Source organism: Herpailurus yagouaroundi, unplaced genomic scaffold, assembly GCF_014898765.1.
Source record: "Herpailurus yagouaroundi ecotype Mexico unplaced genomic scaffold, PumYag 198, whole genome shotgun sequence".
Taxonomy (NCBI): domain Eukaryota; kingdom Metazoa; phylum Chordata; class Mammalia; order Carnivora; family Felidae; genus Herpailurus; species Herpailurus yagouaroundi.
This window is the reverse complement of record NW_024412429.1, coordinates 8,938,504-8,952,948: the sequence shown is the minus strand read 5'-3', so window position 1 is coordinate 8,952,948 and position 14,445 is coordinate 8,938,504. Positions and strand designations below refer to the sequence as shown.

The 14,445-nt window shown below is 44.7% G+C and overlaps 1 protein-coding gene across 1 annotated transcript in view; it reads left to right on the top strand.

Annotated features, from left to right (window-relative positions):
- Window positions 1-14,445, top strand: part of FNDC1 (fibronectin type III domain containing 1) — a 107,601-nt gene that overhangs the window by 54,015 nt on the left and 39,141 nt on the right. Inside the window, exons 7-12 of the mRNA XM_040448737.1 lie at window positions 118-235; window positions 2,478-2,665; window positions 3,535-3,642; window positions 6,818-7,006; window positions 8,397-10,991; window positions 12,686-12,786. Coding sequence (XP_040304671.1) covers window positions 118-235; window positions 2,478-2,665; window positions 3,535-3,642; window positions 6,818-7,006; window positions 8,397-10,991; window positions 12,686-12,786 — 3,299 coding nt within the window. The remainder of the gene's footprint in view (window positions 1-117; window positions 236-2,477; window positions 2,666-3,534; window positions 3,643-6,817; window positions 7,007-8,396; window positions 10,992-12,685; window positions 12,787-14,445) is intronic.

Genomic DNA, 14,445 nt, shown 5'->3' with positions numbered 1-14,445 from the left:
TAAGCATAAGCAATTTAAAAATTGTACAGCGTGATTAATGAACCCTGGGGGGCCAGAGGAACTCGGGGCAGAGCCTGTTGTAGAGACAGCCTCTAAGGTGTCCTGTTGTCATTCCAGAAGAGGATGAGCTGGATGTGCCTGAAGACATCAACGTCCGGGTCATGTCATCCCAATCTGTGCTTGTAGCCTGGGTGGATCCTGTGTTGGAAAAACAGAAGAAAGTTGTTGCATCAAGGTACTTTTCCTTATTTCTTTGCCTTTGGGTATGAGAGATGTGGTTTTTCTGGTGCTCAAAAGACCTGTGTTTATTTGAATGACTGTATCTTCTGACATACATGGATGATGGCCTCTTCCCATAGCTGAATGGTCAGCTATTCTCTGGCAGTCCAGCTAGTCTCGAGTGTGGTCACACACTTCCCACAGCTCAGATGCTATCATGGCCTCGTGTGTAATGCACACAGGAGGACCTCGCCTCTCACTTGCTCAGAGTTTTATCTTGTGTCTGGAAATTCCCTCGATTCCATCTCTTCCTTTGCCCCATTTGTGTTTTGCTTTGTCTCCTTACGATCTAGTTGTGCAGAGGGTGTGGGCCCATCTTAGAAGGAGTCTTCCCGTCCCTCCCATTATCCAGGAAAGGTTGGCAGGAGCAAGGATTTTTACACAGAGAGGTGGACATTTGTCAAATGCCTTGCACACTGTAGTTCTTCTTTAGACATTCTTCAGACACTGAATTTCTTTATGTCCAGCTCATTTGTGTACAGCAAAAGACAACTGTTTTGTCTCTTAAGCCACGATGTTATGCTCTTCAGATTTTTATACTGATTTGCAATAGCAGTAGAAGAAAAACCAATCATAAGGTTAAAATAATTTCTATGTTAAAAAAAGCCACTGGTGAACAGCATTTCATGTTACTGGTAGATTAATATAGCCATCAAAATTTTATGTGTTAAATGACTGAATAATTAATATTACCAAGAGAAAGCCAAAGATTTGGTAGCCACCAGGGCACTATGTATTAATTTTTGAACCTATCTACGACCAGGAAGAGTGAATGTCCTTTAAAAAAAATGAATGGAATCGAATGCTGAGATTATATACATATAATATATGTGTGTGTGTATATATGTGTATATATATGTATATATATATATATACACATATATACACGCACCATTATTTGTATTAGATATAGTTTCTGTCACTGTTAGTGAAAGAAAGAAAGAAAGAAAGAAAGAAAGAAAGAAAGAAAGAAAGAAATCTGCTTCTTTTGAAGGACCTCAGAAGGGTCTAGTGATTCTCTCCCTAGCCATTTGGCCTCTCCCAACACAAAGTGTTCCTGATTACCACTGGACTTTGATTTCTAACATCTTGATGAAAACAAAAGAGGGCTTCAGTTTTCTTAGCAGGACTCTTATATTAATTGGTGGGCTGTGTCTGAAACTGAAGTCTTCATTATTAAATATAATGAATGGCCCCTTTTTAATGTTTCACATGCTTTCTACCACAAAGTGGCTGCAAAGAAAATTTCTTGGAAAAGGAAGACACTAAGTGGCATTTGCAACTCTCAGAATGTTGAGGATGCCTTCTGCCTGACATTGTTACACCCTGTTTGCCCACACCATCTCTCTCTGTGATAATCACACAGTAGAGCTCCTTTTATAAGCTCCTCTATCCTGCTGTGTTTATTACACAGTTTTGCTCCTTCTCATAATGATAAGTCTACTCAAAACCACACGTTGTCTTTCCTCCTGAAACTATAGATAACTGCTTTGGCATGAAATGGATCTTCTTGTCCCTCTTTTCTGGAGAACCAAGATACCTTGGGCTGTTCCAGTTTTAAAAAAAAAAAATTTTTTTAACGTTTATTTATTTTTGAGACAGAGACAGAGCATGAATGGGGGAGGGGCAGAGAGAGAGGGAGACACAGAACCCGAATCAGGCTCCAGTCTCTGAGCTGTCAGCACAGAGCCCGACACGGGGCTCGAACCCATGAGCCACAACATCATGACCCGAGCCGAAGTCAGATGCTCAACTGACTGAGCCACCCAGGTGCCCCTGTTCCAGTTCTTAATATTGCCCTTTCCACACCACACCACACACACACACACACACACACACACACACACACACACACAAACACATTCACATTCACACTCACACATCCCTCATAAGGCACTTGCCTGGTCAAAGCTGTCCCCCTTCTGTCTCTTCCCTTCTGAATCTCTGCTCGATCTTTTGATCTGTAAGACACTAATCTCCATCTTTCCTGGCCTACTTTACACACCTTTCCCTGGAACTTAAGAGTAAATTCTCTGACTTAATAACATAGTCAAAACTTCAGATTTTTCTCCTCTTTGATTTCTCTGCTTACCTCCAGAAGTCATTACTTATGGGGAAGGAAAAATAGCAATGAATCTAGCGTTCAGTTGCAGGGAATTGGTCAGCTGGGCGCGTGGCTGCCTTGTGTTTTCTTACAGACAGTACACCGTGCGCTATCGAGAAAAGGGGGAATCAGCAAGGTGGGATCACAAGCAGACCTCGAACAGACGCGTGTTGGTTGAGAACCTGATTCCAGACACCATGTATGAATTCGCAGTCCGTATTTCACAGGGTGAAAGAGACGGCAAATGGAGTACATCTGTCTTCCAGAGAACACCAGAATCTGGTCTGTATTTAAAACAGAGAGAGAGAGTGAGAGAGAGAGAGAGAGAGAGAGAGCAAGAGAGCGCACAAACAGGGGAGGGGCAGAGAGAGAGGGAGACACAGAGTCCAACACAGGCTCTAGGCTCTGAGCTGTCAGCACAGAGCCCGACGCAGGGCTGGAACCCACGAGCCATGAAATCATGACCTGAGCCAAATTTGGATGCTTAACCGACTGAGCCACCCAGACGCCCCAGCAGAGGCAGTTTTTAAAGTAACCTTACTCCGAAATCTTGGAAGTGTTTCTATGTGTGAATGCAAAGAAGTTCAGGAACTGTTCCCTTGGATCTGTGTTTTATCCTTCACTGGCCATTTTCATTAGCATGTTAGTCTGACATGTGGAGCACATTACATCCTAGGATAGAGAATAATTAGGAATCACCACTTCTGCGTGAATGCCCCAGGGTAATGCCTGGCTCTAGAGGGTAGGAGAGACTCTTCCTTCCTAAGGCTGAGGTTGTGTTTGATCCTGGGGGAAAATTTTGCTCTGTATCAATTATTTTTTAAAACTATGTCTTTAAAAGCTTTATGAGAAAGAAGTTTGAACTGGATTTTAGTCTTCTTTTTATATTTCAATATTCAGCAATGAGAGGAATTCTGAAATTCCAAAAGCATTTCCCTAGATAAGTCTAAACTCACTACGTAAGTTGGTAGCACTGACATAAATCACTATATTACACTAAGAGTAATGAGAGTGTAGATTTTTCTCTCGTGTATAATAAAAATTAACACAGTATTGCTTCAGTGAAAAATCTGTATGTAGGACCACATGTCATACACTTGTTGAATATCCATAAGGGCATTTTTAAACCTTGGGTCCTTGTTCTTTTGTAGCTCCTACAACAGCTCCTGAAAACTTGAACGTCTGGCCAGTCAATGGCAAATCTACAGCTGTCACTGTCGCTTGGGATGCACTGCCTGAGACCGAAGGGAAAGTGAAAGGTAGGCACCTCATTATTTAAGGTATAAGGTGCCCACCGCAGCAAAGTACTCCAAATAGAGATGTGTCCGTTGACTCTGATGAACACCAGTTCTAATAATAGTAGGATCGGTGACTGGAAAAGCAATAGGGAACAGCGTACGCTTATGGGGCGCTAACCCAATGGACAAGGGTATTTCATGCAGGGTTTTCATTGTCAGGAAGGTCCAGGTAGTCGTGAAGATGACTTTCCATCTCTATCCACAGGGAATTTGGTGCTGCTATCAGGAGGGATGTTTTTGATTGTGTGGGTGTGACAGCCTAACCTTTATCCATATAAGCCACACCTTGTGTTTCAAGCTAGGGGTCTTTTCATTGTACCAGGAAGATCATGGAACGTAGAAGTGAGTTGGAACCCTGTGGGACCACAAATGTCTTGAATGAGACCATAAATACTTAATGGGTTTGAAAATCAAGTAATGAAATAAAATTAAAAAATGGATTTTTTCCTATTTTTCAGCCTTTTTAATTATTATTATTATTTTTTTGGTTGAGGAAAAATAAACTATGACCTTAGAAAAAAACACAGAAGATGAAAAGAAAATAGAATAAAATATTCACAACTAGTTAAATTTAAAAATTGTTGACAATGTTAAAGAAAGCACAAATCATTTCTTTTTTCTTTCTTTCTTTCTTTTTTTTTTAAATGTATTTGGAGAGAGAGAGCACGAGCGGGATAGGGACAGAGAGTGAGGGAGAGAGAGAGAATCCGAGGCAGGTTCCACACTGTCAGTGCAGAGCCCAATGTAGGGCTCAAACTCACAAACCTAGAGATCATGACTTGAGCTGGAATTAAGAGTCCAAAGCTTAACAGACTGAGCCACCCAGGCATCCCATAAATCACTTCTTTTTAATGTAAAAATATTTAAGAACCTTTCGGAAGTCTGTTTGGAGATTTTTTTTTTTTAATTTTTTTTTCAACGTTTATTTATTTATTTGGGACAGAGAGAGACAGAGCATGAACGGGGGAGGGGCAGAGAGAGAGGGAGACACAGAATCGGAAACAGGCTCCAGGCTCTGAGCCATCAGCCCAGAGCCCGACGCGGGGCTCGAACTCACGGACCGCGAGATCGTGACCTGACTGAAGTCGGACGCTTAACTGACTGCGCCACCCAGGCGCCCCTGTTTGGAGATATTTTAAAAGGCAATATGGAGATTCCCCCCTGACAGTGCCTATATAAATGCACCCTAAGGGTACGTTTTATTGTTATTTGATTTTAGAAGACAACTTAAGTCTATGTCCAGAATACTCTGACAAGTTTGTGTAAGCTTAAAGAAATAGAGACGTTATTGCTAATCTCCTTTGAGGATTTCTTAATTAAAAAACTGAAAAGTTCTCTTGTATACAACTGTAAGTTGTCTTTGCGGACCTGTAAGGTTGTCCGTGGGACAAATAGAAGTTAAGGAAGGTAGATGTGGGGCAGTAGTTTCTAAACTTACTGCTTTCTCACTTTGCAGTTTTTAAAGAATATATTATACTGTTCTTGCTAATTTTTTTTTTCCAGTGGAATAAATCAGAAGCAAATGAAGAGAAGAAAGTTGGCCCTTTTAATCATCCTTTTTATGACAGTTTGAGCTTTGGCTGTATTACTGTTGTGATGCTGAAAAGGATTGTGAAAATTGTGTAAATACGTTTTTTGGCTGACTACTTTTGTTAGTTATAAAAAAAAAGTCAGTTGTTCCTCTTTTCATGACTTTATTACCATGCTACTGATTTGTTTTCTTTCCCTCTCCCACATCTTAGTTTATATTTATAGCTCTTTGGCAAATGAAGCTCCCTCGTAGTCAATGAAATGTTTTCAGAAATAATAATAGCTACCGAGTTTTTGTGTCCAAAAGAACTCATGTATCTTAACCCTGTTAGGTGGTTTTAATAAAGGTGTGGTGGTGGGACTGAAAATTCATAATTACACTGGGGAATTTATATGTATGAGAAATAGAAGACATAATAGAAGAATATACTTCGACATGGTTACATTTTTTCCAGATGAATTGAATTCATAAAAAAAATCCGTATGACAATATTTTATAGCAGTGGGTTCTTTTAGTTCTTACTTGTGACCACCACAAATGACTAGTTTGCTCATTTTCAAAGAGAACAGAATGTTTGGGTGTTTTGTTGTTGTTGTTTTTTTTTTTTTCTGGACAAATGCTGCAAAAGCATTTTCAGTTGAAGTTTTTTAATTAACATACTTTTTAAAGATTAGATCTCAGGGAAAAGAAAAGGTCTTCTGTGCTCCTCTATGTAGGATGTAGATAGTATGACAGTCGCTTAGCTTTTCTGTGATCCCAATTATTTTTTGGGGTTAGTGCATCCTCCCATTAAGGTGATGAGTTCACCGGGAGGAAAACAGACCTGACAGTTTTTAGTTGAGGGTGGAAATTCTGCTTTAAAACATGGCTTCTTTACGTTATAGTATTTCCACATAAGCATAGAGATATATTAGTTCCTTGGACTGAATTTGCTCTGATTTTCAAGGTTTAAGGACATTACACATCTGTACGTGTCTATAAATATCACTGATTCAAGATGGAAACATTAGACATCACATAAATCTATGAACTAGCAACTTTTCCCCATAGTATTAAATACTGTGAAATGCCCTTATATTGAGTTGAGACTGTAATTCCTACAAAGGTGAAATTCTGCTCCAAGTATAGAACTTATCTGGCCTAAGACGCAAATAAAAATAGCTCAAACGAACACACTGAGGCTGTTGAAGGTGGCAGCAATTGAGACTCAGTTCCTACAGTTGTCATTTCTCCCATGGCTGCTTCTACTCAGGGTATATTAATGTGACATAGTAAGTTAGCAAAAAGCACAATGAAGAAAAAGTCCCAACGCAGCGTAAATAGTTTGGGTAAGTTGTGTGAAGATTGGCCTCCTGGGTTCCATGTGTTTAATTTGCTAAAAATGGAAAATTGCCTGCTAAACCCTCCATGACCCTGTCTGGTAGCCCGAATGAACGCTAGTTCACCTTCCACTGTCTTTATGCTCCAGCTGCTGACTCGGCGTGCATTGCTGGAGTATTAATTTTAGTAATGCACGTTCTAATTCATCCTGCCCATACAGTCTGTCTGCTGGACACAGGACTGTTTTCAGTTTCCTCCTTCCAACCGTCTGCCAAATCATTTCAGAATACATTCTTTCATACGCCCCGGCTCTCAAACCATTTGGAGCAAAGTCCCTCACCTATCCTGGAGAGACTACTTCTGCCCTAGTGGATGGTCTGCAGCCTGGGGAACGCTATCTTTTCAAAATCCGGGCCGCAAACAGGAGAGGACTGGGGCCTCACTCCAAAGCCTTCATTGTCGCTATGCCAACAAGTAAGCACTGTGTGTCTGTGCCTCTCTCTCTCTTCATTACTGCTAACTGTGGTGTGTTACTTTGAATCATGCCCTTGGGTTTAGTGCTGCTCTGTTGATGATTTGGGGGGCTAAATTTGCCTATTGATTTCTAAAATATCTTTGTTGTTCCTTTAGAAATTAGTCTCCCCGGAGACTAAAATATTATTGATTGCTAGTAACATGAATTGCTATTACAATATTACAGTAACACGAACGTATTAATTATGTGATTAACCTCATATCACTGTATAATTTAGGGCTTTTTGATGACACGGGAAGAACATTTTTGCAGGTGTGATGTGACATTTTTATGTGTTAGCTCTCCTCAATTTCTAAATAGCACTGAAAATTTTTAGTTTATGTTCCATTATTTTGGAGTGCAGCTTTAGTGGGAAGAATTTTAAGTACCTTGTGTGTCTGACCACTCTGAAAATTAATAAAATCCAAAATTGGAGTGAGGCATTTTTGGACTGTATTTTCTTTTCTGTTTCCCCGTATTGACACCCGATATCGGTAGCTGTCTCCTTCACTGTGATGTGAGGATGGCTTCACAGTGTATACTATAATATTCAACCATTCTGTGCTGGAAAAAGTGAAATGGATGAGGTTTGCTCCCTCCGGGTCCTCCATTGCCATATACAGTCTCCTTCTCTCCCCGCATCCCTTCCTACATTCAACCCTGCTCTCAAGAAAGGGTAAATTGTAGGGTACGTGTCATAAAATGTTTTGCCTACACGAGGAGCCTTTTTAGTTTAGGCCTTATTTTGAGATTGCAAACATATCTATTATTAAAGGGATTTTAAGTAAGAAGGAGGAAGCAAGTACCCGCATGTTAGGGGCGGGGAATAGGGAACACTTTGTAATGTCTCAAAAATTACAAATTTGTTGCTCACCCTTCACCTGCACATCACACACAGCACATCCCCATTTGGTCTTGAGTGTAGATCATTCAACATTTTGTACCAAGCTTATGTGTATTTCTTGCCTACATCGCTAAGAATGGCTGTAATACATCTGTACTATCCTGACAGTTATGTTAAGAAAATCCTACATAAGATCTTGCATTGCCAAGATCAAGGATTACTTACAAGTACTCCTTTCAAAATGCCTGCAGTAATAAGCTGTGACATAACTTGACTCAATTTCTACAAATGTAATACAATTTGCTAGGACTACTATATCTTTACTTAAAACAAAAGAGGTGTTTAGGAGAGATTGCCATAATGTGGAAAATGTGTCCAATGTCTAAAGAATGCGAAATTATAATGACTAATTATAAATGCCTTCACACGGTCATGTTAAATGCTCACCGCATGTGGCACGGCTTTCAAATCTTTTTTGACGGCAAAATCTTTGAAAACTATTACAGCTGGCTCTGGCGTGTCCGATGTGCAGAAAACCCACGCAGAGGATAACTGGAAGCCTGAAAAGCCGGAGGTGTCTCCCAAAGCCCCCACTTCCTCAAAACACACTCATTTGCCTGTTTCTCCCCGAGGCAGAAATGTCAAGAGTCCTCTTCTTGACTTGAAGAACAAAATATTGGCTAACGGTGGGGTGCCCAGGAAACCCCAGGTTCACTCCAAGAAGACTGCAGTTTTAGATCTTCAGTCGACAGAAATCACCGGCAAGGAGGAGCTGGATTCTCGGGGAGACCCACCAACCGCGTCCTCGGAGACTCAAGACCAGAAGCCACAGCAGAGGCCACCAAGTAGATCTGTCCCCCCAGCCCTTGCTCCTGGAAGGACTCCAGCCAGAGCTCACACACTAGCGCTGCCCCGAAAGGAAAGTGTAGACAGGGCTCCCTACCCTCGTCCAGGGGCCTCCCCTTCCGCGCCAGCCTCGTCTGCACCCCACACGCCCACTGAGGGCAGCCCTCACCGCCCTTCAGGGGGGCCCTTCCCCAACCTGCCCTCCAGCTCTGCTGACAATGACTCGGTGGGCCAAGAGGAGGAAGAGCCAGCCGCAGGCTCCCCGGCCCCCAAGGACACCGCTTCCCAGCGGCCGCCTCCCAAGAGCCCCACCCACGCTCGGCCAGCCTTGTGGCCCAGCCGCCAGGCCCCCTCCAGCGCCCTGCGGGACAGGAGCCCTGCGCACCACGGCACAAAACCAGCCTTGCCGGCTCGGAGGGCACCCCATTTGGGGGATAGGGAGGAAAATTCAGATGCTTCAGTCCCACCCTCCAAACTTTCTCCTCCCCAGGGAGGGTCATCTCGGGTTTTGCCCCCTGAACCACACCCCGGAGCTCCACTGTCCAGGGGCTGGAAGGCTGGGCACGACACCCCAGCTACCAAGTCCAGTGCGCCATCACAGTCCAAGTCGTCCTCGTCTTCTGGTGTCTCCTCAAGGACACAGGCCTCTGAAGGAGGAGATGCCTCTGATGGTGCTGGTGACAATGATACAGAAGATAAAGGCAGGCAGGCTGAGGCCACGGCTCCCACGTCCCGGGCCCGGCTGCCAGCGGGTCCGCCTGTCTCTGGGCATTTCAGTTTGTTCAGAAACAAGCCCTTTGCTGCCCACACGAGATATCCCAGCCGGTTTGGCAGCGGCCGAGGACTCCGGCTGCATCCCTCCAGCTCCCCACCGTCCACCGTGTCCCCCCGAGTTCACTCGAGGGTGAATTCTCAGTCAGCTGCTGACCATACGCACGGCTCGAGTACCCACAGAGACGGCGCGGAGAGTGAAGCAGAGGACGAGAAGCCACTTCCCGCCACCGTGGTACAGGACCACGTGTTCTCCTCCCCCTCCGCCTCCTCCAGGCAGCCTTCCTCCCTGGGTGTGGATCACCTCAGAAGCAGCCCGCAGAGAGGGGTGAGCGCTCAGCGGAAGGAGCCCCTGGCGGAGAACCCCAAGTCCGCGGGCACTGTGGCAGGTGCCCATCCTCAGGGCAAAGCCCTGCCCCCCAAGGCGCAGGATGTTCAGCAGAGCACAGAAGTGGCTGTGGAGCGGGGCTACCCCAAAGCGCAACTGGCCCCCGCTCGGCGGTCACAGCACCACCCCGGGGCCAGCGTGCCTTCCTCCGAGGTCTCCGTGGCGCAGCCACAGCCCCGTGGTCCCCAGAACAAGGAGATGGGGCGTCTGCCGGCCAACCCCCAGCCCGAGCGTCCCCACCCCGCGGCGCAGGAAAGCGCCTCTTTCTCGGACCCCTACGCGGCCAGAGGCAGTCAGTCCCCTCACACGGCCAACTCCCGAGGGGTGCTCCCCACGTCTCCCCACAATCGCAACGAGGATTCCGAGGGCCGATCTGGCGGAACCCCCCACGACGGCGCAGAAGCAGCGGCCCGGGCCAGGGAGGCCACCGCGTCCCTTCCCAAGCACAGCCAGCTGGAGGCTCAGGCAGGAGGCGCGGGCGACAGTCACCTCCGCAGACCCCCGGTCTCCCCGCCGAGGCCCGGCAGCCCCCGCCCCCACCCCCTCGCCCGCCCCAGGGGCCCGGGCCGGTCGGGGCCCCAGGCTGTGGGGAAGAAGGACCCAGCCTCCCCGTCCAAACGCCAGCCCCTGCCGTCTAAATCTCAGCAGTCCGTCTCGGCAGAGGAGGACGACGAAGACGCCATGTTTTTTAAAGGAGCAAAGGACAAGGACCCTCTGTCTTCCTCTGTTCTAAAGTGGCCCTCCTCCTCCAGCCCCAGGGGCGGCAAATACGCAGATGGGAACAGCGCTAAGGACAAGACTGAGCCGCTCGTTGTGCCCGCGCCTCCCAGGGTGAGCTCCCCCCAGGACGAGAACGACACTCCAGTGCAGCGGCCTCCCCCTCCAGGCAGCCCCCCGAGAGCCCCACACCTCCCGCCCCGACCCCCCCACCGCAGCCCAGCCACCGCAGGCCCCGCCGCCCGGGTGCGGTTCACCACCCGCGCCCCTCCGGCCTATACTGCCACCACCCCCATGCTCTCCTTGCGCCAGCGCATGATGAACTCCAGGTTCCGGAACCCTCTGGCCCGCCAGCCTGTGAGGTCCCCCACCAGGCCAGGTAATGTGCTTTTAACTTAACATTCTCATTGTGGCTCTCAGTAGCGTTCCTAGCAATTTTGAGAGGCTTTCATTTTACCTTATTGAGTGTCCACTGTGTCCCCGCACTGTGCGAAGGGCTTTGCAGACGGAACGTGATTTCATCCTCTTAACCTTGCTTCTTGCCTTGTTTCTCCTGGTTTTCGGATGAGGAAGCTAGGGCTCCGGGATCTGAGTGGTTTGCCCGAGGTCAGACAGCTTCCCATCCCAGACGTGGATTCCCCCCCACCCCCCAACCCCGCCCCTGCCGTTCCTCTGTCACATGCTGCCTCTTTGAATTCCTGAACATATGCTCTTAATCCGTGAAAATGTGTCACGGTCGTGATGCCAGACTCGGGTTCCTGTGTTGTAGGTTATTTTTAGTCCTTCACCTGCCAGGGTAGATTTAAAGAATCCACAGTAAGGAATTGGGTACCTGTGTAGGCTTGACCTCGTTCTTGTTGATTCTCAACTTAACACACCCTGGGACAGACTCAGATGTGTCGCTTCGACTTGGCAGTTAGTGAATGTTGTTTAAAACTTCCAGGAAAAAAAAAATGCATGTTAAGGATGATTGTCACACAGAGGAGTTAACAGGCAGATGTGTGACTTACATTGAGGGCAGAATGTAGACAGCTATGAATTAGAGTCTGCGTGGACCCCAGGGCAGAATCCTTGCTTGGAATTTGGGCATGATGGACGATTCTTGAAAGAATGTATTAGTGTTTGTTAGTCTGTACTATGTATTGTTAGTTTGGCCCACTGTAAAGACATAGAACAATGCACCATGGAAAGGTCAGTTTTCTATTAAAATGGACTATTTTAAGCAATTCTAAGACCTTGATAATAGATGTGAAATCCACATTCCCTGGTGGATAGCAGAATTTCCATAAATATTTAATTTTCATTAACTATTTGAGCAAGAAAAATAAGTCTCTGACCTGCAAATAGTTGTCAGAAAGCCCAAGCACTTGGTGCTGTGGGTGGGGCTGGGCCACAGCGCTCCCAGCGCGGACCTTGCACTAACTGTAGCTGATCAGAAATGCCCAGAGATGAAGAGGAAGGGCAGGTGCTAGGAGCAGACAAGAGAGCAACGGAAGGGGTCCCTAACTGAACCTTCTGTTTTCTCTCTGCGCTAACACTTCTCAAGCAGCGCCAAAGACGTGAGCAAGCTTCGAGTCAGCCCCGAGCGTTCACACTTGGCGACTGATGATTGGACCTGATTCAGCTAGAAATAGTTGTTGGGTTTAGTATAATCTGAGAAGAACAGGACAGCATCTAGTCTATTTTAGAGGTAGTGTTCTCCATCCTTCCAACTCTCCCTCTGTCTTCCGACTGGCTAAAATAATGCTATAGCCATTACTGTCTTAAGCTTTATCTAGAAAATTTACTTACTCTGGACTGTCACCTTTCCCCAATATTGTCAGAAAACTGTGACTTTACTGTACTTTTAATAGACATTCATACTGGGTATTTGGAAGTCACAATTTAAGACTGGCATCTAATATGTATAAGCTATTGGTTTAAAATCCTGTTTAGTATTTCTTTTAGAAATGATATGTTACTACTTAGAGTTTGGTATGAAACCAACTTGACAGGAGTGTTGAATTTACCAGATTTTTTTTTTGTTTTTGCTGTGTTTTTTCTTTCATTCTTTCTTTCTTCCGTGCCATGTAGGTTATAATGGCAGACCAAATGTAGAAGCAAAAGTACTTCCTGGTAGTAATGGAAAGCCAAGTGGACAAAGAATTATCAATGGCCCTCAAGGAACAAAGTGGGTAGGGTAAACTTCTTTACACATACCAGTTATTTTCATGCTGTTGGGAGGAGAAAATGGTGGGCATTTTGCAACAATAAACGAAATGGTCTTTCGTTTTTCTTCTCTAGTTGTAACCACTCAATGTCAGTATACATGCGTGTTGTTTCTTCCAGTGCTCAGAAAGATCTTCATTCCCCTGAATCACTAGTGTGCTTTCTTCGCATTGCCAATAAAGTAAAAGGGGCCTTTATTTCCTGTTTGCTTTGACGGGTTAGGAAAATCACACAGACGTATGTTCCAACTGCACGCTAGTGCTTAGCCTCTCAAATGGGCTTCTTCTGCTTCACCTCTGATAGCTTTATTTTTATTGTTTTTCTTATTACTTAATTAACTAGTATACACATGTTTTCCCTGTAAATTGTCTCAAATCCTTTGCAAACAAAAGCAGGGTAAAAACAAGTGAACAAATCAAAACATACTGAATCAAACAGGCAATTTTTAACAGATCACCTTTTGAATTTTCCAATAATTGTTGTTTGACTGAAATAAAAAATAATTATTAGTATTTTATATATGCTTAAGCTTTAATGACTTTCACTTCCTGAGGTTAAGATAAATGCTAGGGATTTCTTGGCAGGTTAGAGGATAATGGGGAGAACACTTTACAAAGTCCCAGGATTTAAAATATTTTTCATTTTTCATTATTCATTATGCAATTATTCATAGTTTGACTGGGAATTCCTGGTCAAAACTTCCCCTTTATGACAGTGAGATGTAAGAAAACATATTGAGAGACTCATAAAAGTTTTAGTCACAGGTAAAAGATACATTTAATCATTTCTCAAAGGAACAGGAATTTATAAAGGAAGAATGTATATTAAAGCAAAATGTCATCGTAAATGATTTTTGCAAAACTTTTTTTTTAAGTTTATTTATTTATTTTGAGATAGAGAGAGAGGGAGGGAGGGAGGGAGAGAATGAACAGGGGAGAGGCAGAGAGAGACAGACAGACAGAGAGAGACAGAGAATCCCAAGCAGGCTCCAGACTGTCAGCGCAGAGCCTGACGTGGGACTCAGACTCACAAACGTTGAGATCATGACCTGAGCTGAAATCAAGAGCTGGATGCTTAACTGACTGAGCACCCTTCATTGTAAACAATTTTGCATAGAAACGGTATGGAGTCGAGTTCAAAAGTAGGGTTTATACAAATGAGTTTTAATTACCAAGACAGCACCCAACAAAGTGGCTTCCTCCCGTGGCCTGCTGTGCAGTCATGGTTCTCAGACATCATGGGACTTGTCAGTTAAGGTCTGGGGTAGGGCTAGGTAATTAGCATAGGGGACAGTTTCCCAGCTGACGCTGAGGCTGCCGGTCCAGGCCACACTTGGAGATCCACCAGTGTATATAGCATGAGCTTGTTTCTTAACAGAGATGGTAATAGCTTCCCCTCGCCCCAATTTTATGATTCCTTAGAATATGAAGTTTTTGCATGCATTCTATATTAGGCAATTTAATTACAAATTAATTTGTTATAGCAACTCCGATGTTTAACATTAACAGCCTGACAGAAACATTTCCTATTTTTAATACACTAGCAATACATGGTCATGACTGGAAGTTAAAACAACTCAGAAATCTATGAAACAGATATATTTTAGGCTAATAAATACCCCAAAC